The sequence below is a fragment of the Podarcis bocagei genome, assembly GCF_964188305.1.
Source record: "Podarcis bocagei genome assembly, chromosome: 6".
In the NCBI taxonomy this organism is placed as follows: domain Eukaryota; kingdom Metazoa; phylum Chordata; class Lepidosauria; order Squamata; family Lacertidae; genus Podarcis; species Podarcis bocagei.
Window position 1 is genome coordinate 46,135,434 of NC_138130.1, and position 25,876 is coordinate 46,161,309.

At 37.9% G+C, this 25,876-nt stretch overlaps 1 protein-coding gene across 11 annotated transcripts in view; it reads right to left on the reverse strand.

Moving 5' to 3' along the window:
• Positions 1 to 25,876, reverse strand: part of DMD (dystrophin) — a 1,036,503-nt gene that overhangs the window by 137,464 nt on the left and 873,163 nt on the right. For all 11 annotated transcript variants that reach the window (XM_081197764.1, XM_081197771.1, XM_081197761.1 and 8 more), the window contains one exon: positions 6,949 to 7,027. In XM_081197764.1, coding sequence (XP_081053890.1) covers positions 6,949 to 7,027 — 79 coding nt within the window. The remainder of the gene's footprint in view (positions 1 to 6,948; positions 7,028 to 25,876) is intronic.

Here is a 25,876-nt window from a genome sequence, read left to right on the forward strand (position 1 = left end):
TATATTTCAAGTGAGGAAACAGCATGGGAGGAAACTTTGAGAGATCTTATCATGGTAAAACAGAACATGAGATTATGCCCCACACACTCTTAATGAAGAAGAGCCACAGATCACAACACCCAGTGAACTGCAATAATAATATGTCTTTCTTTAAATATAAAATAGAGAGCAAATATATGGGGGGGGGTTGGGGGGGATGAAAATGGACCATGTATTCACTACCAACATCTGCTTATGCTTTCATCTAGAAAGTGCTAAAGCCTGTAACTTTCAGAACTCAACACAAATTCTCTTTCTAGCCTTAAGTAAGCAAACAACTGCAGCCCTTAAATAACTGCATGAGCACCACAAAGTAATACTTTTACTCATCAGGTTCATAATTATTCTATGAAAATATTTAAATTGGGACATTTCAAGCTAAATTAAACTAAGTGATAGGTATTTTGAAAATGTTGGACTTATCATTGATGCCAAGCACAAGGGAAATGCTGAAATAAGAAGTATTATCTCAAAATGTAACCTTCTGCCAAGGTCTTCTATTGTTGTGGAATACAGAGATGGGAAAGGCATCACTCCAATTCTAAGTCTCATTCCAGAATACTTGCTATAGATTGTCAGGGGCTTAAGCAGGTCTAGTTCACCTTTAAAATCTTGCTCTTGTGATCAGGTCCTGCTTGCAAGTTTCTCACAGGTATCTGGTTGGCACAGAATGTTGGACTGACCCAGCAAGCTCTCCTTATGTTCTGAAGTATGCAGAAGTTTATCTCTTACATTTGGATGGCCTTGTTTTCTTTCAGCTACCCAAATTAATTATTAGCGGAAAAGACTGTGTTGCTCCTGGGCAATGGAACTCTTTGTCATACATTTCCCATTTTACTTAACTGTGGTATTTAGCAGTAATCCTCAACATGTATATGTTTTATTTTCTGATGGCGTCAAGATACTGATAGCACACTATTCTGTTCTGTTCCATTAGTTAACATGCATGGTATCACTATGATTGGGTACGTGGAATGTTGCTTGCAGAAATAAGGTTTAATTGCACATACAATGTGACTTTAAAATTGGACTTAAATATTCATATTTTATTGCCTTGACTCGCTTCATGACATGTTATGTAAATATAGACAATAAAACTATCACAATATTTGCCACCACTGTGTTGCTAACTATAAATAGAACCTGTGGACTAGGAAGGGCTCATTAACACACTACAGTAGTTCAGCACTGTAAAGCAATGTGATTTTTGAAAGGCCCAATATAAACTCTTATGAAATGTTGGTAGTCTTCCCTCTGGCTGCTTTTTCCCCCCTCTACCTAAGCTGGGCTCCATAGCAAAGTTCTTTTTCTTACTCCCTCTTTTGGTATTGGCAACTTCAAAGTTGCATTTGTTCCAACGGATATATAAAAGGCATATAATCCTGCTGTTGTGCTTTTCATGAGGCTTTTGTCCATACAAATAAATTCTTTTGGATTCCCTGTGTTCCTTTTATCATGATTCTTGCTTTCTCAGGGTCTTTCTGTGACCTTAGTGTCGGACCCTTGCCCTTTCAGTTATGACCTCCTTTTCTCAGGAATAGGCTCATTTTTTATCACAGAAGCAAGGAACATCTTTCAGTCAACTCTTTTAGGTTCACATTCAAATGCCTGACATCCAGAAATTATATTTGCATTTGTATCCCTTACTGTACTGATCCATATTCATTATCTCCGATGAAGACTTTTCACCCATGTCTTTCAGATGAAGATTCTCTAATGGAATCTACTTCCCTTCCAATGCCTGCTACAAGTCTTTGTGAAGTGGCTTGGATTCTGTGAACCAGGAGTAGAAGGAAGATAATTGAAGAATGATCTTCAATTCTCTCTGTCTCTCCTGCACCATGCAATGCTTCTTCAGAGCGTCAGGGGACTCACCTGAATGACATGGGATGGGGGGTGCAGTAGAAAAGGGAAATGGACAAAAATCAGATGGTTTCCTTATCCAAGTAAAATGCTACTTGCACAAGGTGCCTCCACTTAAGTTTGGGCCATGACCTTCTCACCAGCAGCCCATATGGCCTATCCCATGCTGTTAAGGTACACCCTATCTGGAAAGGCTTTTCAGAGGGCACAGGGAAAAGGGAGCAACAATGTTTCCTTTTGAGAGCTTCCTTCTGCTTGCACTTTACAGGATATCTGCCACTGACTCTTGCCATCACTGTAATATTGTTTTATCTGAGTGAAGTGGGTGTGGTCTGCTCAAACTATTTTCTCTCCAGAATGGAGCTTAAAAGATACTTTTACTATAAGTCTGTAGCAAAATCCAACTGCTTGAGCTGCTGGTAAGTTTGGTCCTTGAAATGCCATGACCGATCCCTCCCCATCCTCAGTGGACTTTCATGTCTCTTTTAAAAATTGCTGTGTGTGTGTGTCAAGGATTGCTTCTCCCCACATAGACCGATCCAGACCCTGCAATCATCATCTGAGTCCCTTCTTCGTATGATTCTTCCATTAGAGGTCCAGAGTGTGGCAATACAAGAATGGGCCTTTTCTGCAATGACTCCCCATTTGTAGAATACTCTCCCTAGGGAGGCTCGCCTTTATTACATATCTTTAGGTTCCAAGCAAAAATGCTTTTCTATAACCAGGCCTTTGGCTGATTAGCATTCTATGACCTTTTAAATGTGTTTGTGGGAGGAAGGCTATTGGTTTCTGTTTCTGTTTATTTTATTATGTGTTCTCATCTTGTATTCTTATGTTGTGAACTGCCCCATGATCTTTGCATGAAGGGTAGTATACGAAAGTAATAAATAATGGTAATAATTATAATAATAATAATTTGTTTTAAAAGAGTGATGCATGATGACACAAGTGATATTTCCAGGTTTTGTTTTCCTTTGAAAGGTGGACAAGTCTACCTGAAGCATGGGGTGGTAGTGAACAGATGCATTCAAATTTCGTTTTCCATAGCAAAGACAGGAGGCTGTTTTAAACTTGGATTAACTTCCGTAGACAAGCATAAATGGCATTCAAAGTGACAAAATTGTAATAACTTATAAATCACTAAAATAAAATAAGCTACATTATTGTAAAACCAAATAGAATGTTTTTGTTAATGAGCTTCAAAAGAATAGTCACATTTTACATATAAAAGCTGTAAAATGTGCAGTTCAAAAAAGAGTTCTACTCCTCTGCATGTGTGTGTCACAAAATAGTACAGATAGGAAATGTGTCCAAAATATGCTTGTGAAAAATCAATTTATTCTTAATAGCACATGATACTTTAAAATATGTACCTTCTAAAGAACAGGCATGTTTCTTCTTGGCCTGAAACCCCAGCTTTATTCCTGATGCCAATTACAATGCAGCTGCTCAGTAATACTATGTTGCACTGCACACCCAAGTCTTGCCACGCCTGGTGGCCCCACCTACTTCATTAATGATCTGGTGTAGTCGCAGTAAAGTCATTTCAACACATCAGCTCACAATGTATTTTACTTTGATAATGAAACCTCAGCATCTTTTCGTTGGTTTTCCCTAGTCATGCATCAAACAAGCAGCAGGAGACCATTATCCTGTGCCTATGCTGTATTCCACTGATGCAATCCTTTAAATATGGTTTTGTTATTTACTTTCCTATAATCGCAGTACAATAGGCCAAAGACGTGGCTTTCAAACAGCTTCATTTCAATCTGTGCCTTGCTGCTTTGATGCTGCTTCAAGTAGTCTTTCAAAAGACTTCAAAACATACTGCATAAAGGCTGTACCAGTGATAACCATCTCTTTCCCCACCCCCCACCTCCAGTGCTGAGTTAGATGATTTTATTAGTTGCCATTTTGAAGTACCTTTTCTGCTGTGGCTTTTTGTTCCTCCCACCATTTCAGTTAGTGGATGTAGCATAGTGTCCTTGCTTGAATGTAGTTTTTAAATGAGTACCTGATCACTACCAACTTCTTAGTGGAGGTCATAAGAGGACATTATGAAGACTAAAACACTTTAATAAGCAGGTATGTGCATCAGTTTTCTCTGTCCTCAGTTGGGCATCAGTATAATAGCCTTGCTGAATAGCACTACAACTTGCAAATGGAATACGTTTCATCCTAAAAAGTAGGCATTGTCATTAAAGATACCTTAGCTGAAAGCAGGCAGACAGGTGCATATGATAATAACTAGCTGGAAACATCTGTACTAACTGAACATGAGAGAATATTTTGAAAGAAGCAGCTTTGTGAAAAGCACAGTAGCTTCCAAATTACTTGTGCAAAGGCCTTGCTTTACCCCCTCCCCAAATTTCCACCCTTTCCTTCTCAACAATCACCAATGAGTTTAAACCCTTGTCCACAGTGAGATGAGAGTAAATCTCATGCTGCAGTCCCAAGAAACCGTTGTTTCACTTCCTTGTGTAGACACATTAACAAATACGTTGTATGTTGAGTTTATAATGTATTAATTTGTGGGTGCTAAATGCCTGGATTCTGTAAACGTTAGAATTACAGCTTGTGAGTTAAAATGGGATGTCAGACCTGTATGTCTTAAACTGTATATTAGACCGTTTCTAAACCCTCTGAAATTACCATGAGTTAAGGGCTAATTAGGTCAAGGTAGTGCTTTGTAACCCAGACTAGTTTCCCTGGAGGTGTTAGCCTGTGGGGTAAGGAGCTGTTTAGCACAACAGTGCATCAAAGGAACTCACTACAGAGTGCAAAGAGGTGGGGCCCCTTTGACTCCAGAGAAAAAGCCAAGAGTTTAGGGATTGCAGTTAGGAGTTATGCAACAGTGAGTAAGCATTGGGCTGGAGAGAGAGGCAGAGAAATGGCTGGTGTCTGTTTAAATCCAATGCTGTGCTTATGGAAGAGGCAAGAGACCCTCTTGGAGTATAATGCTGGGGATCCCTCTAATTCAGACTCAGGTTAATATATATGTGTAAATAAAGCATATATTATAAAGACACCACTGTCTCTGTTGTGCCTCATTTTCCAAAAGCAAACACAGACCCTGCGTAAAATGTGCCTGAAAGTCCTGTACTGCTGTGGAGATTGGTGTGGTGTGTAACAAGATCCATGATTTTGTAGCCAGCAAATAGAATGATAAAAACAAGTTCCAGATCCCACAGAGGTGGTTCATGTATATATCCATAAAGATGCAGAGAAGACTGACGGAACTAGTGTCTTAAAACCAACCTTTGCAGGATTCAATAGATCATCACACCTGCAGATGGCTTAGTAAAAGTTGAAAGATGTTTATGTAGCTGCTAGGACTGCCTCTTATTCTCATAAATGAGGCTGCCTGTGTGTTCCAAGTTCCTTTGTTTGTTTGTTTGTTTGTTTGTTTGTTTACTAGCCCATTTTCGAAATTCAACTGCCCCTTTGTATTCACTGCCCACTCACATCAAGGATAAAATTAGGTGCGCTGTGTTTAGTATATATTCCATATATTTTTTGATATAAGATTTTTAATGAGTGGAAGAGTCTGAAAGCTACAAGTAGCACTATCTGCCTGGCTCTCTTGTAGATTCTACAGAGTCAGACAACCTGCTTTAGGAAATCCTGCAGTCACAATTTTGGAACTATCCTATGGGTCAGAATAGATGAATGCTTTCCTGTTTGATTTTGATAGAACAAACTATTTTTCCTTGTTGCACATCACTTGAATCTTTATAGGCATGCTACCTATGCAGAAATAATACATAGTGCAGACAAATTATCTATTTAGCAAATATTCTCATATAAAAGCCACACTGAAAAACTGTCTCACTCTAGACATTCAATGAGGTGGCAGAATACTGAGGTGGTAGAGTATACAGTTCCACTTCAGATTGCTGGTAATATATATAGATATATAATATTTTAAAATTTATATAATTTTTGAATGCTTCCCCGTCTCCAACAAAAATAAAGCTCGGGGGGGGGAGTGTTTTGCCACTTCCTTACTAATAGTCTACTGTTAAGGGAAGATTCAAAAGTGTGAGCCAACATTGGCAGTTTGAAGCAGTACAATCCATGTTACCAACCCAGAATTCATTCTGCTGCATGTTCAGACTATGCCCAAGAAATGGAACCTTGGATGAGGCTGTGTAAATGGGAGTAGGATTTATTCTTAATGGCTCACAGTAAGTTCTACGAGACAGTGGAAACTAATAGAAATCTTGAGACAAAATTGAAAGGATCTGGCGCTTGCCTCTGGCAGTTTAGCGCATGCTCACTTCACCACTCTATCGGCTGTCACCGGCTGCACCCAGATAAATGAATAGCTTCTATTCCCTCCTATAGCAACAAATAAACAATAGCACGTATATAGATCAAATTCTAATGAACAAGATCCTGTAATTGTTTGAATCAATGTCTTTCTGTACAGAAAGTTCTTCTTATATGTAGACAAACATTGGAAAGAACGAATGTCATACTAAAAAAAACCAAGTTGTTGGAAGCAAATGTTGTTTTCGCAAACAAACACCAGATAAGTGTGGTAAACCTGTGTCTTCCAACTATATCACCTCAAGTGGCAGGTAGGGGTATATTTATGCCCAGGTTGAATACTCAACCATGGCAGGGAAAGTCTATACATAAAATACCAGCAAGATGGCTAGGTTACCTACAGCCCCTTTCCCTGGCATTTAATTTTCTGTACCTTGGAAATTATATTCGCACCAGGTGCCCAAAATCCAAGGACATCCTAGTCTGAAGTGGAACAGTCACTAAATAGGTTTACCACTTTATCATGTGTTTATGAGTGGTAGGTCATAATTTTAGAGGCTTTTTTTTGCATCAGAATTTTATGAACTTCTGAGCCAAAGTTTCAGTTCACACCGAATCTTAACTGCTGGATTACTAAATGGTCCACAATGGTAGTTTCTAATCAAAGGCCAGACAAGAAATCCTAGCTATCATTTCTGTAAAGACTGACTACATAACAAACTTTTAATAGTTTCTTAAGCAAGTTAGCAACAACAACAAAGAGCAATTACTTACTGGAAAGGAAGTGCTGAGAAGTAGGACCGAAATCTCGGTGGGCCTCATGCAACTGCCTGATACGCTCATCAATGGACACCTGCGTAGAGGGAAAATGACTCAGTGTAATAAAGGAGACAATAAGGTGTCTTGTTAAACTCCCCACCCCACCCCAATAATCCTGCTATTAGATGTCAATACAGCTAAACTTACTCCTGCAACAATTTGAAATGGCAGAATTAATGCTTTAGACAGGGAAAGAACATTTTGTTGGAATCGTGTACAAAGTTCTATTCACACAAATCCAAATGAAGTAGATGCCACACATGCATGTATAATTATGTGCAAGAGTGAAACCTTAATGTGTTTGGAGTTGTGCCCATGAGGATAAAAGCCAGCTGAAATCCAACAAACTTTCCACCTTCTAGATATGGTTTCTTTTCTTATCAACATTAAAGGGACAAGTCACTTTTCTGTTGTTTGTGATGGAATATATGTATTGTAATGTTTTGAAATGGAAAATTATAAATAAGCAGTATAAGCTGTGGCAATGCCCATTTGGGAAAACCTTTCTTAACTTGGAAATTTGCCAGGTCAGTCTGAAAACCCCAATGTAGGTTTTGTTCTGAAAGCCTCCAATAAAACAGTCTCCAGAAATCAAGTTTTAATATATGGTTAATTTAGTGTGGATCATTTTCAGTGGTGATTGCTACTCATATTTTGGGAAGGGCACCTTTTAGGGTAACGGGCTGGCTCTGAGGTTTGCTGTCTGAGATATGGGGTCATAAATTGGGACAGAAGCTGCCTGTAGGACCAACCTGTCTCATCTGCCTGGAGTTATGGGGTCTCAGGAAGGGGAGTGGGTGATGCAGCAAGGTCTACCTACTTCCCTTCATGGCATGGCCCGGGAAGCAAGTAAGTTGGATAGTGGTAACTCTGTTTCCTGCAGACAAGAGTTTGGTTGCCCTAGCGGCTGCAGTTTTAGTTCTATGTTGAAGTTAGTTCTGCACCAATAGCTGTTTCCCTATGCAGGTGTTTTATGGATTTAATCTTAAAGCAACACAAGTTCAACCAAGCCTTTGCCTCTTTTTTCAGTTATCAGGTCGCAAATGAAGTTTTAATATGTAGTGTATTTATTGTGGATCTTTTTCAGTGGTTATTGCTGCTCATATTTCGAAATATTTTGGTTCCTATGCTAGTACTAGTTTTGCTTATATTGTTATATTTTTCAGAAAAAGTTAGGTAAAGACATGGTTGAGAAAAAGTCAGGTAGTTACAATGGCAAAGCAATCTCTCCCCTTAAATGACAAACAACGTTTGAGTGATCGTCTGTATCTCCCATCACTTCTAAAACGCCTTTCCTTTCCCAATGTATTATTTTCTTTTTGTTTTTTCCATGTTTCATCCCTTCCAATCTGGCTTCTGCTGTCACCATGCAACTGAAATTGTTCTTAATGTTGCTAATGATCTTTTAGCTACATCTCATGACAATTTAACTATTCACTTCTTACTCTTTGATCCTTTTTACAGCTTTTGATACTGTTGACCAATCTATTATTCTTGTCTCTTTGTACTTTCCATGTTTTCATGGGCACACTCTTTCATGGATTTGATACTATCTCTTCACCAGCTGTTGGTGTTAATGGCTCCCTTTCCACTCTTTCTGTTGGGGTTCCTTACAGTTCTGTTCTCAGCCTCTTCTATTCTTATATTTATGCTTCTTCTTTCAAGCATTATTTATTCATTCTACTTGGGTTACCTTGGTTTTTCCTAATGACCTTTACTTTTATTCTTCTTTCTCATCTGACCTTGTTAAACTAATATTCCTTCCGATTTAGCTATTTCATTATGAATGTCTTCTTACTATCTCAAACACATCTCTCAAAACCAAATTTCAGGTTGGTCATCAGTTTTTTCTTTTCTTCACATTTATATTCTGCTGTTATTATTATCTGAAATATTTGTTGATTTTTATCCCTTTATTGAAGCCACTGTGAAATCTTGTCATTTTCATTTGCTGAATATTTTTAAACTCCATTCAGTGTCCTGCTACATTATGGCCTTTCAATGTTTGGAAGCTCTGTTTGATTATACCACAAATTGAAAAAAAAAGCATGTAGGTCTCCACTTACATATTATAGAATATTCCTCTACATAGCAGTGCTTTTTTCCCCTCTAAAAAAATGTTTAGGGGTACTCTCATTTTGACTCAAGAAAATCACCATTTTATAGTTCAAATCAGGGAAAATAAATACAGTAAATGGACAAAAGTACAAAGATTCACAAAATGTTTAGGCGTATGCATATTCCTGTGACCCCCCTTGCCCCCCCCCAGAAAAAAAGCACTGGTGATAAGGAATGTTTTCCAGATGGCTGATTTATTGTATGGGCTTGTATAGTCATAATTTGCTAAAATCTGAAATTCTTCGTTGCTTAAACTTTCTCTCTCTCTCTCTCCTATATAATTAATATAGTGTAGATGGGATTTTTAAATTTATATATTTTTAACAAGGGAATCTCAATCACTTCTCAAGACAAAAGGATGAAAAATCCAATAAACTGATTTCTAGAATGTGTGGCTGATCAGGAAGAATTCCATTCTTGGGTATATACAACAAGTGACATTTATTGCTAAAGCCATACATTTCTGCACACATTTATATTTTCTATTCAGCTTTTAGACTTTGGATAAATGCATTACACACACTTATAAATATAAAGAAACAGACAAAATGCCTACCCTCCTACGTAATAAGACGCAAACAAAGACTCTCTTTATGCTTCTACAGTAATGCAACACATTCACCCCTCCACAACCTTTATCTATGCCTTTCAGCATTTCCAGCTTTTGTAATCCTGGGTGCGGCCTGTTTCCCAAAACTGAGATAATTGAATTAATTTCATGCAGCAATTCCCAATTTTTAAAAAAGATGTTATGAGCAGTGAGGATGGTCAAGGAACACATTTGAGTGTTGTATTTTTTCCTGTTAGAATTTTGTTTGTTTGTTTTATTCTAACTTTGTCAGAATACTGGAAACATGAATTTGTTAATAGGCAACTTCTGGATTATAAGCAGGTTTTCCACATAACAGTTCAGATGTAGGTGTCATATCAGCTTGGTATGTGGTGGCTTCTACTGCTGAATAAAGAGGAACATCAAATATGAGTGCAGTGTTTCTCAAAATTTTTGATTCTTGCTGACTTCTAGAATTATAAAATCATAAAATTGTAGAGTTGGAAGGGACCAAAAGACTAATTTAGTTCAACCCCCTGCAATACAGGAATCTTTCTGCTCAATGTGAGGCTTGGACCCATGACCCTGAGATTAAGAGTCTCATGCTCCAGCAACTGAGCTATATGAAAGATGAAAACATCCTACAATCTAAACATCCTATCTTCTGATACCCTCAACCTAGCACCAACCATCTAACAGAAAGTATGTACAGATCATTAGAGTGAGTGGAACAAATCATATCTAACCCCTCTTAAAACCACATATGCGTGAACACCAGATAAAGCAGCACTTTTCATAAATCAAGTGGCTGCATTGTGTGGACCACAAGTCCACCACAAGTCCAGTGTGGATAATTCAACCCAACCTTGCCTTGGATGGTAATAGTGAAAAAATATCTGCCTTTACCAACTTCAAACTTTGCTCTCCCCTTTCATGTGTTCCACTTTTCCCAAAAGTCCCACTCCACATTCTGAGAAGCATTGCACTGGTGACAATAGCTGTGTACCTGAAAACATTTGCACACCTGCAAGATTAACTTAAATAATAGGTATTGTACAGTTTTGCAGTCAGTACTACCAGAGATAGTACTTCAGCCAATACAAATAGAGTACCAGTTAAAGGAACAACTAACCAAGACAACAAAAGACACTCTCAAAACCATTTAGATAGAATTCATACCAAATTCTTTTAACAAGAACTGCCATGATGCATCATGTCAATGATCCATCTAGCCTAGCATCTTCAACAATGCTTCATATGCTGCTAGGCAGTTGACAAAAGTAGAACACAACCTTCATCCTCCTTTTGTTTGTTTGCAGCACTTGGCCGGAAGACATATACTGCCTCTGAATGTGAATGATGTATTTCTGGCTAATGCAGCAAGTAGCAATCCTCTGCAATACTGAATCTTTTTCAAAACTCATTTATGCTAGTGGACATCGGAACATTCTGTAGCAATGAATTCAAAAGATGTCACAGTGCCTGGCAAGCTACTGGAGACATTAGAATTTTAATTCTGAAGTCGGTGCATAACCTACGTGAAATTAAATCCCTTCATCTATGGCAATATACCATGGTGCTCAAATGATTTAATCTGAGTGGCTTTAGAGCTTTTCACTTGGAAGGGATATAGGATTTGCTGCTCATAAGGTAGGATTAAACCATGTGCACAACCTTAGTCTTTAGTTCTTGGTTAGACCATCCCTATTACTATTGCATAATACAGATCTATAGAAAACTCATAAATTTAAAAAATCCTTAGGAAATCTACATTGCCTTTCCCCTCTGCACATTGTCTTTCCCTTTTTCATTTTAAGAAATTGCTTTTTTATTATTTCTGGTAGATTGCTGTCTCTTGATTGCAAACAAATAGCTTTTCTTCTAACCAATATTAATAAACCAAATTACAATTTCACGAACTATAGTGATATTCATTAATTCTCTGCTATGAGGGAAAGCATTCACATGGCCACACATTTCTGCTACTTTCTTCAAATCTTTCTTCCACAGGAACTGAAATACCATTATTTATTTGTTTATTTTATTTGTTTATTACATTTTTATACCTCCCTTCACCTGAAGATCACAGGGCAGTTTACAACATAAAACACAAGATATTGGAGTATTTCTCTTGGGAAAAATCCCTTTAGTTTTTCATCCAATATGATAACAAGTTTAAAATATAAGCAAAGATTATAATATTGTGGCTGCACATCCTTCAGGTTCTTGATTAAGATTTGGAATTATTTTATTTATTTAATATTAATAGCAACTATCAACAGTTCAAGGGGACTTACGTTTTGCAGAAGTTTAAACATTTACATTTAAGCTTTCCTTCTGTAAATCATTAATCACATAAAATATGTCACCAGCTGAGAATTCTATGAGGTCAAACTAATGCTTCATTTCTAAGGGCATCAAAGAGCACTAATTACATAGTAATGCCATTTGCTTTTTAAACACAGGCAATTTATAAAAGATGAGGAGGAGAGACAGACATCAGTGAGAACTTTCAAATCAGGCAAAGAAGCTAACACAGAGCACTTGGAGAGACAGACATCAGTGAGAACTTTCAAATCAGGCAAAGAAGCTAACACAGAGCACTTGGAAGCTCCTGAGCAACTATGGCTGACAGAATAGAATTATTATGATTATTTTGAAAAGTCGCCCAAGCAATTAATTTAAAGCACTTATATTAAAGCATAACATTCACATGACAATCCAATGTATGTAGAAGTAAGTCCTATTGCAGGCACCCCCAAACTCGGCCCTCCAGCTGTTTTGGGACTACAATTCCCATCATCCTGACCACTGGTCCTGTTAGCTAGGGATGATGGGAGTTGTAGTCCCAAAACAGCTGGAGGGCCGAGTTTGGGAATGCCTGTCCTACTGTGTACAATGAAGCTTACTCCCAAGTAAGTGTGCATAGGACTGCATTATCAGTGTATCTATATTTTTGTTCTGTCAAAAGAGAGGCAGTATTTACAACCATGCATACACGATATTATTTAATAAAACAGTCCCCTTCTACTACTCCGCCCAAGCCACGTTCACAATATTTCCAAAGCTTTCTAAGCTCAACCCAAGAATGCGAGTTCCTGCAAAATCCTCTAGAACAGTGGTTTTCAAACTTTTTTCTCTGGGCCACACTTTCAGAATAAAAATTTTCTCGCACCACACCCAGTTTTTTATTGATAAGAAAAACATTGGAAAACAAACAGAAACAACTCCTAGCAGTGCTTGATTTATAATACCGAACACAACTACCTTATATGATCATGGGAAATCCAGAAAGTGTAAAACAATGCAGCTACATAAGAACTGAAATATTCCCAAAATATAATAATGTTTGTCCTATAATCTTCCCACCACACTGCCCACATTCTCCTGCCACACCAGTGTGGCACACCACACCCTGCTCTAAAATGTTACTCAACAGTCCTCACATCACCTGAAAAGCTTCTTTTCTTCTCATTGAGCTTACAGCTGTCAACTGCAACCTGTATGATGCTGTTCTTTACACACACACACACAAAAACCCAGTGGCTCTCCTTTTCCTGAATATCTTATGATTAGACTGGAAGAATCTTGCCACTTAACAGAGAGCACAGGAAAGTCACCTGCCAAAATGCAGTGTTAACAGCTCCTCACTCCCTGGGAAGTGGAGTGCTGGACAAGTGGTGGAATGATGGAGTAACTGAAATAATTTCACACATGGTTGTTTAATGTTTAAATCTATTTTTGTTTACCTTAATTTGCATAGGAAATTTTATCCTAAAACTCATAATGAGATATAATACATAACCTTATCTTTTCTTACTTCTCAGGTGAAAAGGGATGTAAAACATAATAAAAACTCAGGAAACATAATAAAGCTTTTGGCATAAAAGTTGAGGAAAAAATGTAGAAAGCAAGCAACCTGACTTAAACCTCTTGGTTCAGTCCTGTTCTTTTACCATCACTTGGAATTTTATCAAAGATTACTACGGTGCATAACCAACTGCTGTTTTCTTCAAAGATTTGTTGAATAATCCTTATGTGAAACAATCACCTTCAGAAAGATTATTCACACAGGGACACTAAGCCATTTAACCCTTTAGTGAACCACCCTGAGGTCTTATAATGAAGGGTGGTATATAAATCTATGTGGTATTATTATTATTATTATTAGTAGTAGTAGTAGTAGTATTAATTTTGTTGATCTGAGTCCTCTTTAGGCATTATGAATCCTGGGGCAGTAGTGGGGGAAATGGCTAGCTCTACCCACCTCCACTGCCAACTCATTGAAGATGATGGTGTAGAGTGAGGAGTCTTTCCTATTCATAAAGGCTCCCCACACCATTTGAAAATTTTGTACCCTGCTTCCTCCTGTCTTGTGGTAGCTTTGTAGGATTCATAGCACCCAAAGCAAGCTCTGGAAATGTGAGGAATGTGAAGATAAAAGTTTCAAGCAAAAGCATCTCAGGAGAGATTTACTGTGAGGATCCAGCAAGGTTTAAGCATGCATCTGTAAGTGTGAGTTGCTAACTGGAAGCTGCAGCTGTGTGGATGACTGTGTATGGTTTGATTTTATATAACCTAAAGTTTACTGTACTGATCATTAGTGAGCTTCTACATGGGTCAGTCTCTATGGCCACCATGATTTAAACTATCATGCCAGCCCTATTATATATGATTCAAATCGCAGGAACAAACTTTGTGCTTTTTAAATAAGTGTGCATAAATGGCCCTTTTTATTAAGAAGAAGAAAACATTTGTGGGGTAGTGATCTGGAGTATGCTCCCAACACATATTGAGGTCCCAGGCCAGTTTCCTGATGAAGATGTCCCCTTCTGCTGCTATTCACCATCAAACCCTCTCTCAGCACCTTCACCTATATCTCTGAACAGTGACTACACACATGGGCTCTGTTTAGCTGAACATGTGAACAGAGCAAAGACACTGCCACCAGTTGGCATAATCCTTTCCCCAGCACTTTCATATCACCAGATCTATCAGATAAACAGGGCTAATGTTTCAGCATCCTATCTGTCAGTTCCTGCTATTAACAGACTCTTCATGCACAAATAAGTAATGATTCAAGTATGCCATGAACAAGTGAAACCTGGTGAAAGGACATCAGTCAGACCAGCAAGAAAGGCACTTAATAGCCAAATGCCATAGTAAGTTGGGTGTTACACACTGTCCCATACAAAGATTTCCAAGCCAAGCAAGCAACTCTACTCTTTATCTTGACTACCCACATTTTCTTTTTGGTCTTTGTTATTTCCTTCCTTGCCTCTTGCATGCATCCATTTCTGTCTGCTCTGAATGTTTGGATTTTTTGAAAAAATAGAAGCTAATGATGAGCCTCACAGAAAATAAACCGAATACCAAAAACACTAAAACACCCTAAACTTTATTTTGAGACATTCCAAAACCAAATCAACAGCTATAAATCAAGCTGAAGCTCCTGACATGAAATGAAGGGTTTCATCTTATATGGAACCAGAGGCTTATTCTGATAAAGACCCAAGAAGTGTTTCTATTGCTGTACAGCACTGCTGCATAGAAATGGTTTGTCGCAAGCCATTTATCTCTGAAACCTGCCCTCTCTTATCTTGTCTCAGTTGCATTGCGGCAGATGCCACCATTCCAGCTCACACCTCCAACACAACTAGACCAGTGACTGAAGAAATACCAAGAAATCAATCAGCACAACTAATTTTAAAAAGTCATCAGCAATAGTTGGTGGTATGCAGTATTTTTATATTTGTCCAGGTTTGATAACTTCAGAAGAGACCTACTGGATCAAGCCAAAGACCCATCTAGTCCAGCCCCCTTACAGTGGCCAACCAGATGCCTATGGGAAACCCCTAAGCAGGATCTGAGTTCCAACAGCGCTCTCGCCACTAGTGAGTCCCAATGACTAGTATTCAGAGGCATACTGTCTCTAGCAGTGGAGGTAGAACATAGTCGTTATGCTAGTAGCCACTGTAGACATGAACTTTTCAAATCCTCTTTTAAAACCATCCAAGCCGGTGGCCATGCTGGACATATGTAGTGAGTGTGTTCAAAGAACTGTGAAATGCAGCTTAACCTCTTTATCAAAGTAAAATGAAATTACCCCCAGGTATCCATTAGTATTCTACATAGGTATTCTACATTTGTAGAGTGAAAGGTCTTGATGAATGAAAAGGTTACCTACATGGGGACACACAACAAAGAGCTACTTGGGGGGAAGACAATATGGGTAACAACTGTCTAGTTCATGAGTGCTGTGATCTAACTTTTTTTTAGAAATGGAAAAGAAAGGCTTTTCAGATTATAGGAATTCAAATATCTGAAAGCAAATAACCTTTTAACATGATTTTTTAACATGTTTTACCTTTCTGTGCTAAATATTAACAAATTTTAGATGAGTCCCAAGGTATAACTAAGTGTAAGCGTTTCACATTGACCCTTAATATTCACAGAAACAGGTTCTGTAATCTGATAAACTCCTTTGTGCACCATCTTTAATAAATACAATAAGTAAGAAAGCATGAATCACAAGCAACAGCAACGTTACACTGAATCCCTTCTAGTTCCAGCATATTCAGTGCTATCCTTCAACAAACTGCTTCAGCAAGGCAAATCCATGAAGCTACAACCTCACTATTTTTATAGAGAAGTGCAATGTAGTATGACTAAACCAATATTAGCACACTTAATGCATGATTTAAGCCTAACTGAGTAACTACATTAAGGAGACTCACTGCTGTTGTGTGATGAAGTGTAAAGAAAAAGAAAATAGTTGCTCATTTGTGCAAATATTTACTTTCAGTAGCATTCACAATTTATATCCTTTAATGTATCAATTTTGCTCTTGTTCAGATGTTAAAGATGGCAACTCACATATTTAACTATGTATTTCCACATTTTTCACATTTATTTGAAACACCTTTATACTGCTCTTCACTGAAATTTTGGGAACAGTTTATAACACATAACTATAAAACAGGACATTAAAATCCAATAAATACAGTAAAAGCAGCAACAATGAGGAGTAAATGATCAGCAAAGGTTTAGGTGAACAAATACATTTTCAGGAGGTGCTGAACACTCAGCAGAGATGGTGCTTGCTTTAAGTTAGGAGGGGAATTACAAGCTAGTTGCCACAAAATAAACGTTCCTGCCCTGGTGGCAACCAGATGGACGTTGGTGGGCTGTGGGACAATGAGGAGAGCCCCATCCTGACACCTCAACAGCTGGGCAGATCTCTGGGCAGATCTCCATGCAGCAAGATTTCATCCTGTGGGTTGCTTAATAGAAGCAAATGTTTACAGTCAGAAAAGGAGAGAGGAGGTAGAGTGCACTTTTACGGGCTTCAGATTTTGGAAGGCCCTTGGGCAAGAAAAACCACATGGCGTCCATCCCATAGTGATTCTTGTTCCTGGCCATTATCAACAGCTCCTCCTCCTCATTGCTACCACTTGATAGCTTTCCTGCTGGAGAATCATTGAGCAAGCAGGCATTCTTCTTTGACTGTTGCTCCACCATTATGTGGGCTAGAGCAAAAGGTAGATAAGCAAGTAGGCTGCAGTAGTGAAGAGTCAAAGGCTCTTGTCAGCTGGCCCCCTACAGCATTGGGGGCTCTTAGCAGATGCCTGACAGTGGTGACCCTTGACACCGTAGCATGCAAGTCTGAAGCTCTAAACTATGACCCATGCATAAAGTGGAAAGCATGGTTTTCTGTTACATTTGATCAGCTCAATGTAGTTATTCACTTACACCAATTCCATTGTCAGATGGATGATTAAAACCTAGCATAAAAAAACCATGCAATGACTAAACTCTCTCTAAAATTAAAGTGTAGATTATTCCTTCTCATCCTTATCTCCTTTCCATGCTACTAAACAGCTAGCTCCCCATCTCCATCAACACATTTGGTAGGGAGCTGGGAAATACCCACAACTATACAAACAAGTTCATTAATATAAAATACATATTTGCTCTCAAAGCTCATCTACTTCTATATCTCAGTTGTGATAGAATGCCTTGTATAAATGTTCTAAAAAGTATAAAATCTCCTGATATTGCCCCAAGAGACTAAGTTGTAAACATATGCATGTCAGACACAAACTAGAGTCAATAAAGTCTCAGTTGTTCAATATGAACAGATTTTTGCAGAATGCCCCATGATTTACAGAATAAACATTACAGAAATGCTCAAAAGCTGACCTTTGATAGAGGTCATAAATCATATTCCCATGCCCATAGCAACCCTTGGTTGCTATGGTTTCCATACCACCGGGCTCTGTGGGTCATCAAAACCTAATACTTTATACCTTTCAACATTAAGATACTTATCATAAGGAAGGGTGCGCAATAGGGTGTTTGGGTGTCCCCCTACCCAGCTTCCTGTCTGGGGGGAAAAATCCAATACCTCTTGCATTTAAAACCTACTGTATGTCTACAGTTCAATGCTAGCATCATTTTTTAGATTGCATATTCACAATCTACTATTCACCAACAGCTACTATGCTATTCCAGTTTCACAGACAGGGAAGTGAGAATAAGGCAGAACAACTCAAAGCCACTCACAGGATCCATGCCTGAAATGGTCTAACTCTCAAACTCCACAGGACCACCAACAGTGCAAGCCGCTTCCCTCTTAACTGTCATTTAAAAACAGGGAGTAAAGTCAATATTGGCTCAGCATGGAGGGCTGTGGCTGCAGGGCTTCAGGAGAGCATGGTTTTCAGAAATAAATATTTGTTATACGTTGATTAAAGAAACAGCATTTCCAATTTGCTCAGGGGCTTGGTTTGCTATAATAATTGCCTTGACATGCTAGAATGAATTAGTAGCCAGAGGGCAGGTGAGATAGTGTAAACAAAACTCATACTCTAAGTGAGTATGGAAATTCGTGTGTGAGTGTGGCAGGACTGAGCCAAATTAATTCACTTATTCTTCAGACTTGAATACTTAGTGGTTTTTGTTGTAGGGATGATATCTCTCAGCTATTTTGGGTTTTGTATTCAAGCGAACTCACTCACTCCAAAGTACATTATTACATTCATGGGACTTCTCTGAAAAGACTGTGGTCTCAATGTTTTGATTTGGTTATTAAAATCTGGAAACAAGGTGAATAAAACAAAAGCCACAATGACATGATTCAAAATATGTGAAAGAAGGAATTCTCACAGTATGCTCACGTTTTTCTCTAAATGCCATGTGATATTACAGAGGTCATCTCATTCAAATGCACCAACATGCATGCATGAATTTAGAGACACCATCTGATTATTTGCCACTAAAGCTATTAACTGAGAAGTCACACTAGAGATGGCAAAATGCATTTTGCTTTCAGAAAGTTCACAAAAGGGAAAGTCATTACTGTATGTGTCAGTAAGGTACTCATGGAAGATTTGTTCAGATAACCATCTTGACATTACCTGGCTGAATTGCCTAATGATGCAACTTTACTAAGAAATCATAGTGACAGAATAGCATAAGAAGGACACTTCTTTCCCAGTAAACCTTTTACCACAACAGCCATTTGGGAAAAGTAAGAAGCCTACCCATGTTGAGGAGTGTTATAACACATTCTGCCCATACTTCCCATCCCAGAACGCCCTCAAATCTAACAATGAATTAGACATTAAGGCCAAATGGAGAAATTTCCTTCATATGTTATCCAGTCTGCACAATTGTTATTGTCTTCAAGCTGGAAGATAATTATTACAATAAACTGTGCAAATGATATGGCCAACATGTGGACTTAGAGGTAATACAGGCATATCTGGTCAGGGGCAGAAAGAATTTGGCCCTTTTATGCATGAGGCCTTGGACACTTCAAGTCATGTCTGGAAAGAGCTCAAAGAACATTACCAATGCTTCTAGTTGTTTTACTGAACAATCACTGATAAATAACTGTGTTGAAAGTTGAAAGTTATAACAGAGCAGATGCACTTTTAAAATCAAATTCAATTACAACTATTCTATAGTTTGATGCCAACAAAAGTTGCAGAAAAGATAAATCAGCATGATTGATGAATAAAAGCAGCTTCCTTGCAAGGAAAGGCTAAAATATGTAGGCTTTTTGCATATAGAAGAAACATGATCAAGACTAGGTAACCAGGAAACTAGGGAGAAGGCCTTCTCGGTAGCGGTGCCCTCCCTGTGGAACACCCTCCCTTCAAATGTCAAGGAGATAAAGAACTGCATAACTTTTAGAAGACATCTGAAGGCAGCCCTGTATTGGGAAGTTTCTAATGTTTGATATTTTACTATGCTTTATATATGCTGTAAGCCACCCAGAGTGGCTGGGGAAACCTAGCCAGATGGGTAGGGTATGACGACGATAACAACAACAATAACAACAACAGAATATAATAGAAGTTGATAATATTAAGAATAGTGTGGAGAATGTAGATAACATAGTTTTCCTTCTCATAATTCTAGAATCAGAAGAAAATGATAAATTTGATTGTAAAGGAAGTTCTTCATACAGTGCATAATCAACTTACGGAATTCACTGTTTAAATTGGATGGTATTCAACAGTGATGAAGATGGTGGTGATGATGATGCATCTCTGAGTGAACCTACTGAAATTAAGGGACCTAACCTAGTCATGTTCATTAACTTCAGTGGGTATACTCTGAATAAAACTAAGTTAAATTTCACCCATTGTGACCAACTGCTTGTGTGGCCTTACAAGTGTATTATAGGATATCATGGAGAATAAGGCTGCAGTACTATACATACTTACTTACATGGGAGTAAGTCCCATTAACCTTAGTGGGACTTATTAAGTAGACATGCATAGGGCTGCACTGTAACTCTATCCATGACTATTACGCATCACAGCTAAATGAAACATTTGTGTTAGAGGGATTGGACCTCAGAATACCAGTTGTGCAAGGGCAAAGAGTCCCTAGCCCTTTTAGAAAAACTATAAAGAAAAATTGATCTGTATAAATTGTTTAACATGTAGAAAATAGTTTTTAAAACCACTCTTTTTATCATAACAAATAAAGAACGAAGGGAGGAATTAAATGTTATGCTAAAGCAATTGTTCCATCGGGACAGGCATTTCAGCTTGCCAGATGGAACTATTCCCCCCCCCCATTGTTCTTGGGGTTTTCTTGTCCCCTGCCCACAAGCAGGGTGTGCTGGGGGATGAGAAGGGGCAAAACCCCGCTGCACCAGCAGAAGCCCTTGCTCAGGGCTTCTGCTGATGGGATTCATTAATTGAATCATGCCCAAATATACATTATTTGAATAATTTGTTTACTACATCATCAGGTTGAAAATAATAATCAAGGGAATTTTATTCAATTCAATGACAGCATTATGCATCTTTATTTAAAAACAATCACCAAGAAAACAGATGGTGTGTATTTGTAATAGAAGGCTTCAAAGGGACTTCATGGAATTTAGATTTCTTTTTCATCACTGTGTCAGGTGTTGAAACAATATGTGGCATTTCTTTACCCATGGTAGCCCTTCTTTTCACTATTCCAAATAACTTTCACTAGCTTTAAATAGAAACTTGAAAGAATAGTATGTAGAGACAAAAATGGTATGTTTGGATATATTCATTAGATGTATACTATGTTTGGTGTTGCTTTTGTTTCTAATTTAAAATTATCTTCCCTCTACTTGTAATGTTGATAGCATTTTGTTAAATATTTCCTGGTGCAATAAGGTTTATGGTTACTCCCCCCTCCTTGTTTCACTTTTTTTGTATAATATTTTTCTTTTTAAAAAATGTTGTTCTCATTTCTCCTGGTTGGTGATCTTTCTCATACATTTATTTATATATCCAGCTCTAATTATTGCTCACCTTTCCAGTCTTCTTTAACTTTGTCTAAGATCCTTTGAAACATACCAATTTATGATGGCACACTTGTACTGTTAATAATTTACTACTAGTGTTAGATTTATGACCAGGAAGAATTTAGTTACTATTCACGATTCAACAAATAGATGTTCAAGTGTTCATACGATGCATAAGAACAGGAATGGCAACCCTCCAAGCCTCTCTATCTAGCTCTCAGGACTTTCCTTAGGCCACACACCCCTCCCCTCCCCTACTTTGCACTTTATTTGAATGCTTTTGCTTGGCTGGAATGTGTCTTGAACTTTGGTAATACTTTTTGCTTTCCTAGGTAAGAGGGATGTATGGGTATGGAGAAACAAGCCTAGGAGATTATGCAAGTAGAATGGAACTTCTGGAATTAAGTTTCCTTTTTGACAGGTAAGCCCTTCCATGACACCTCTTCCACACATAGGAGGACACTTTTGGATTTCAACGTACTGCAGCAGTCAAAGTACAAGAAGTAGAAAACTCTCTCTCTCTTTCAATAGCTTAGTTGGCTTCTTTTATTTATTTCAAGAATTTCTTAACAAACATCTGCCTATTAAAGCTTTTTGATTTTATGTGCAATAGAACAGAAATCATAATATATTATGATGAACTAATACTAACTGTTATGTGCATCTCTAGAAAGAGACAATGTAAAATGCAGTGCTAAGCCAAACCATGGCTAAAATGGCAGAAGCTTCATTCACTGCCTCACCCGGTCTTGCTGCACAGTTAGAGCTAAGTCAAAGTTTGGCTTACCACCAGTGCTATTTGTCAAGAAAAAGAGGTGCTGGAACTCACCACAAATACCTCCCTCGTTCTCTTAGAATGGCAATAGTGCACACCTGAGAGGTGCCAGAACTGAGTTCCGGCAAGTTCAGGCTGGGAAAAAAAAGCTCTGCTTAGCATTATGAATGAACCATGGCTCATGGTTGTTTTGCTCCAAACAAACCATGCAGTGTAACCAAAGTTTGCTATTGGATTACCACTCAATCCACAAGTGGTGTGTCTCAATGAGACATACAGTGAGCTCTAGGTTTCAATGTAACACTAAACAAAACCACAGCTTAGCTCTAAATAGTGCCGCCGCCACCGGACTGGGGAGGAGTGAAGCAGCCAATCCTCTAGTTTTTGCTGCAAGGACCCACATGCTCTCTTGTTCATGCTTAGCCATGTTTTGGCTTAGCATTGCACACAAACTGGATCAATGCCATGATAAAGGTAAAGCCACTGAAATAAATGGGACTATTGATATACCCCATTGAGACGATCATTTTCAATATGAAAAATATATATGTGAATACAAACATAAATTATTAAATTCTTATGAATATAAATTATTCTTACAAAGGCATTTGCATTGAGTTTTTCAACTGTCTAGAGAAAACTGTCTCCTGGAGAATAAGGCTGTTGAAATGTTTACTTTTGCTTTTTAGAAGCGGAAGGGGGACCCTAGATATTTCTTTTGATTCACATATTAAGCTGCAAAAAGTTTAATGTGGAGGTTGTTGGGGCTGCCAACAAATCTACTCCTAGGGAACAAATTCACCTCAGGACCAGTTTCTCCTTCAGTTTTACATTCAGTATTAGTTCAGCAGCATTGACTATGCATTGCGGGGCCACTAAGTTAGAGGAATGAGGTATATCTTGAGAGTTATAATCAGTCATTTGTGTCTGCAGTACTGTTAAAAATAGAATCAATAACTTTAGTGTTGTGAAGAGCACCTTCACATTTTAGTTATGATGCCAAGGGGTTGATTTTAATATAGCCATCATTTCTTGGTTTTAGGTATTTTCTAAATGGAATCTAAAAATTGTTTGAACATTTATCCCTTGTGGGATTGTTTTTATCAGACTTAACTGCTGCATATGCAGTAGCAGTCCTGTTTCCAGTTTTTTATGTTATAAAGTGTTCAGGAATCTTAATGGATTTCTTTCTAAATGTGGAACATCTTCTAAGCAGGTATTCATTCTTCAGCATTACTTGACTAACTGGTCATATTTGCCTTCAAATAATGCAAGGGAAGAAAAGTTCAGTTATTAATACTAAGGCCTGTTAATTGATGCAAGAGTACCATGATATAATAACCTTAGAAATCAGTAACAGTGGCAGCTTTGCTTTGGGGTTAACATACTTTGCACATGGTATACCTGTGGAATCTTTTATATGTTGCCATAATAATTTGTTTCTGAATGCCTTGAGTGGTAAAATAACTTTTCTATTGGCGTAGTATGCAAAACAATACAAATGTTTGCCTGGCTGCAAAAGACAGAAATGCTCTTCCATCTATTTAGTCTCACTAAATTATTATTAAATTTGCATCTTTGTACAGTTTTGCTGGAACTATCCATAGCCAGCATGTGCAAAAGCTGTAGAGGCTCCTCAGACTGTCTCTGCTAAGAGAGAGAGAAAGAGAGGAAAACACCCATGAAAAACTCAACTGAGACATCCTCTGAAGTTGCCACTGCTGCTTGGCTGAATTGCTAATTGTGAGAAGAAAGGATAGTCATCTTCTACCTCCTACTTTTCAACCAAGGAGTACTTTTCAGGGAGTAGCTAATGTTCTTATGAGAAAAGTAGCATGGCAATTATGTAAATACTTTTGTTTTTCTTAGAGTGATTACTTGAAACAAGAAATGCTTCCCCGACTGCAATTTATACAAAGTATATCATCTTCAGAAGGCATCTCAATAGTTTATTCTAACCAGGCAAGCATTGCAACATAAAAAGGAAGCAAAGTAAGGAAGGAGTTGATGGCAGAGGCAACATACATTTAATATATGCACATAACTGGGAAGATAGGTTTCTTATGTAATAAAATTGGAGACAGACTCCTTTTTTCATTTTTAATTGGTATTGCACATACACCTATTGTTAAAAGACCCCCCCCCCCGAAATGGAATTTCTGGCTGGAAACCTCATATCAGTTTCCAGTCTGAATGGGACAAAATAATTGGACAACTAGTACAATGGTTGACTTTTAATGTACAGATTATGTACAACAGGGTTAGTCAATGTGTCCCGATGAATGTTTTGAAGTCCAACTCTCATCATCCTGATCCAGCATGTTTAATGGTCAGGGATGATGGGAAATGGACTCCACAACTTCTGAAGGGCACGATATTGGATATTCTGATGTACAAGATGTCAAACATGCAGTTTTTATTGTAAGAAGGAATACTAAATTAGTGAGAAATTTCTAGCCGAAATGGCTTCAAATACCCATTTATGCAATGGATATTTGATATGCAGTGAACATCTTAGACCTGGAAAGAGAAAAACAAATCATTAGGAAACTGAATAGAATATTTTTGGCATAATGGGCCTGATTAAGTTAAGGATGCTGCAAATTAATACATTATACTCTACAATACTATACTTTAGTAGAAAGCACAGAAAGAGACTAGCAGCACAAAACCATACCGATCTACTCAGAAGTAAGTTCAGTGAGACTTACTACCAGGTAAGAGGGTACAGGATTGCAGGCTTAAAAATGTTTCACAGATCTGAACCCCGCTGCTCAAAACTAAAGGACAGGGCAATGCTAAAGTGGTTGGGCTGCTGTATCTTTAAAAAAACATGTAATGGAGGGAATCCTGCAAGATGCATCTTGGAATCCTATCATTTTTTACATCCTTTCCTAACAATGTGTGCTTTCAGAAAATCTCACAAATCAAAATTCATATTTTCAAGGAAAATATGATTCAGCTGACAAAGATAGCAAGGACGTAAAAATAGCAGTTTATTATTATTACACTTTACTGGAAAAAAATCCCTTCCTTCAAACAGCAAGGGTGATAAATTGTAAGCACTATCCCAATGCATTTTCAATTAAATGACTAAATTAATGTAGAGACATTTAATTAAAGTTGCACTAGTTTTTCCAAATGCCGTTAATTAAGCTGCTATCTAAAATTAAATCTCTTCAAAACCCCTTTTATATTTCTGCAGCTCATCTGATATAGATATAATTAAAATTCTGGAAGTTCACCTAGATGCATCTGAATATATTTCTCAAAAGGAGGGGAGGGGCGGGACCCTGCAGTAATTTGGGAGGCAGTTCTTTTAATGGGATTTATATAATCCTTAGAGGAAATACACAGCACAAAAATAGTTTTATAAATAAATCTGGGCCTCCATGGCTGCACAGACTTTCATTCAGTATTTTGATTTTCCACTGGTTAAACATCAAACTATCTCAGAAAACAGGAAATCCATTGGGATAGACACGAGGCTGGTTTTAAACACATACAGAGTTTAACTTCTTTCAGTAAGTGAAAGTAGGTCTACATTGGGATAGCCAATGTGATGTCCCTCCAGATGTTGTTGGACTACAAGTCCCATCATTCCTGATATCTGGCTATGCTAGCTGAGGTTAAT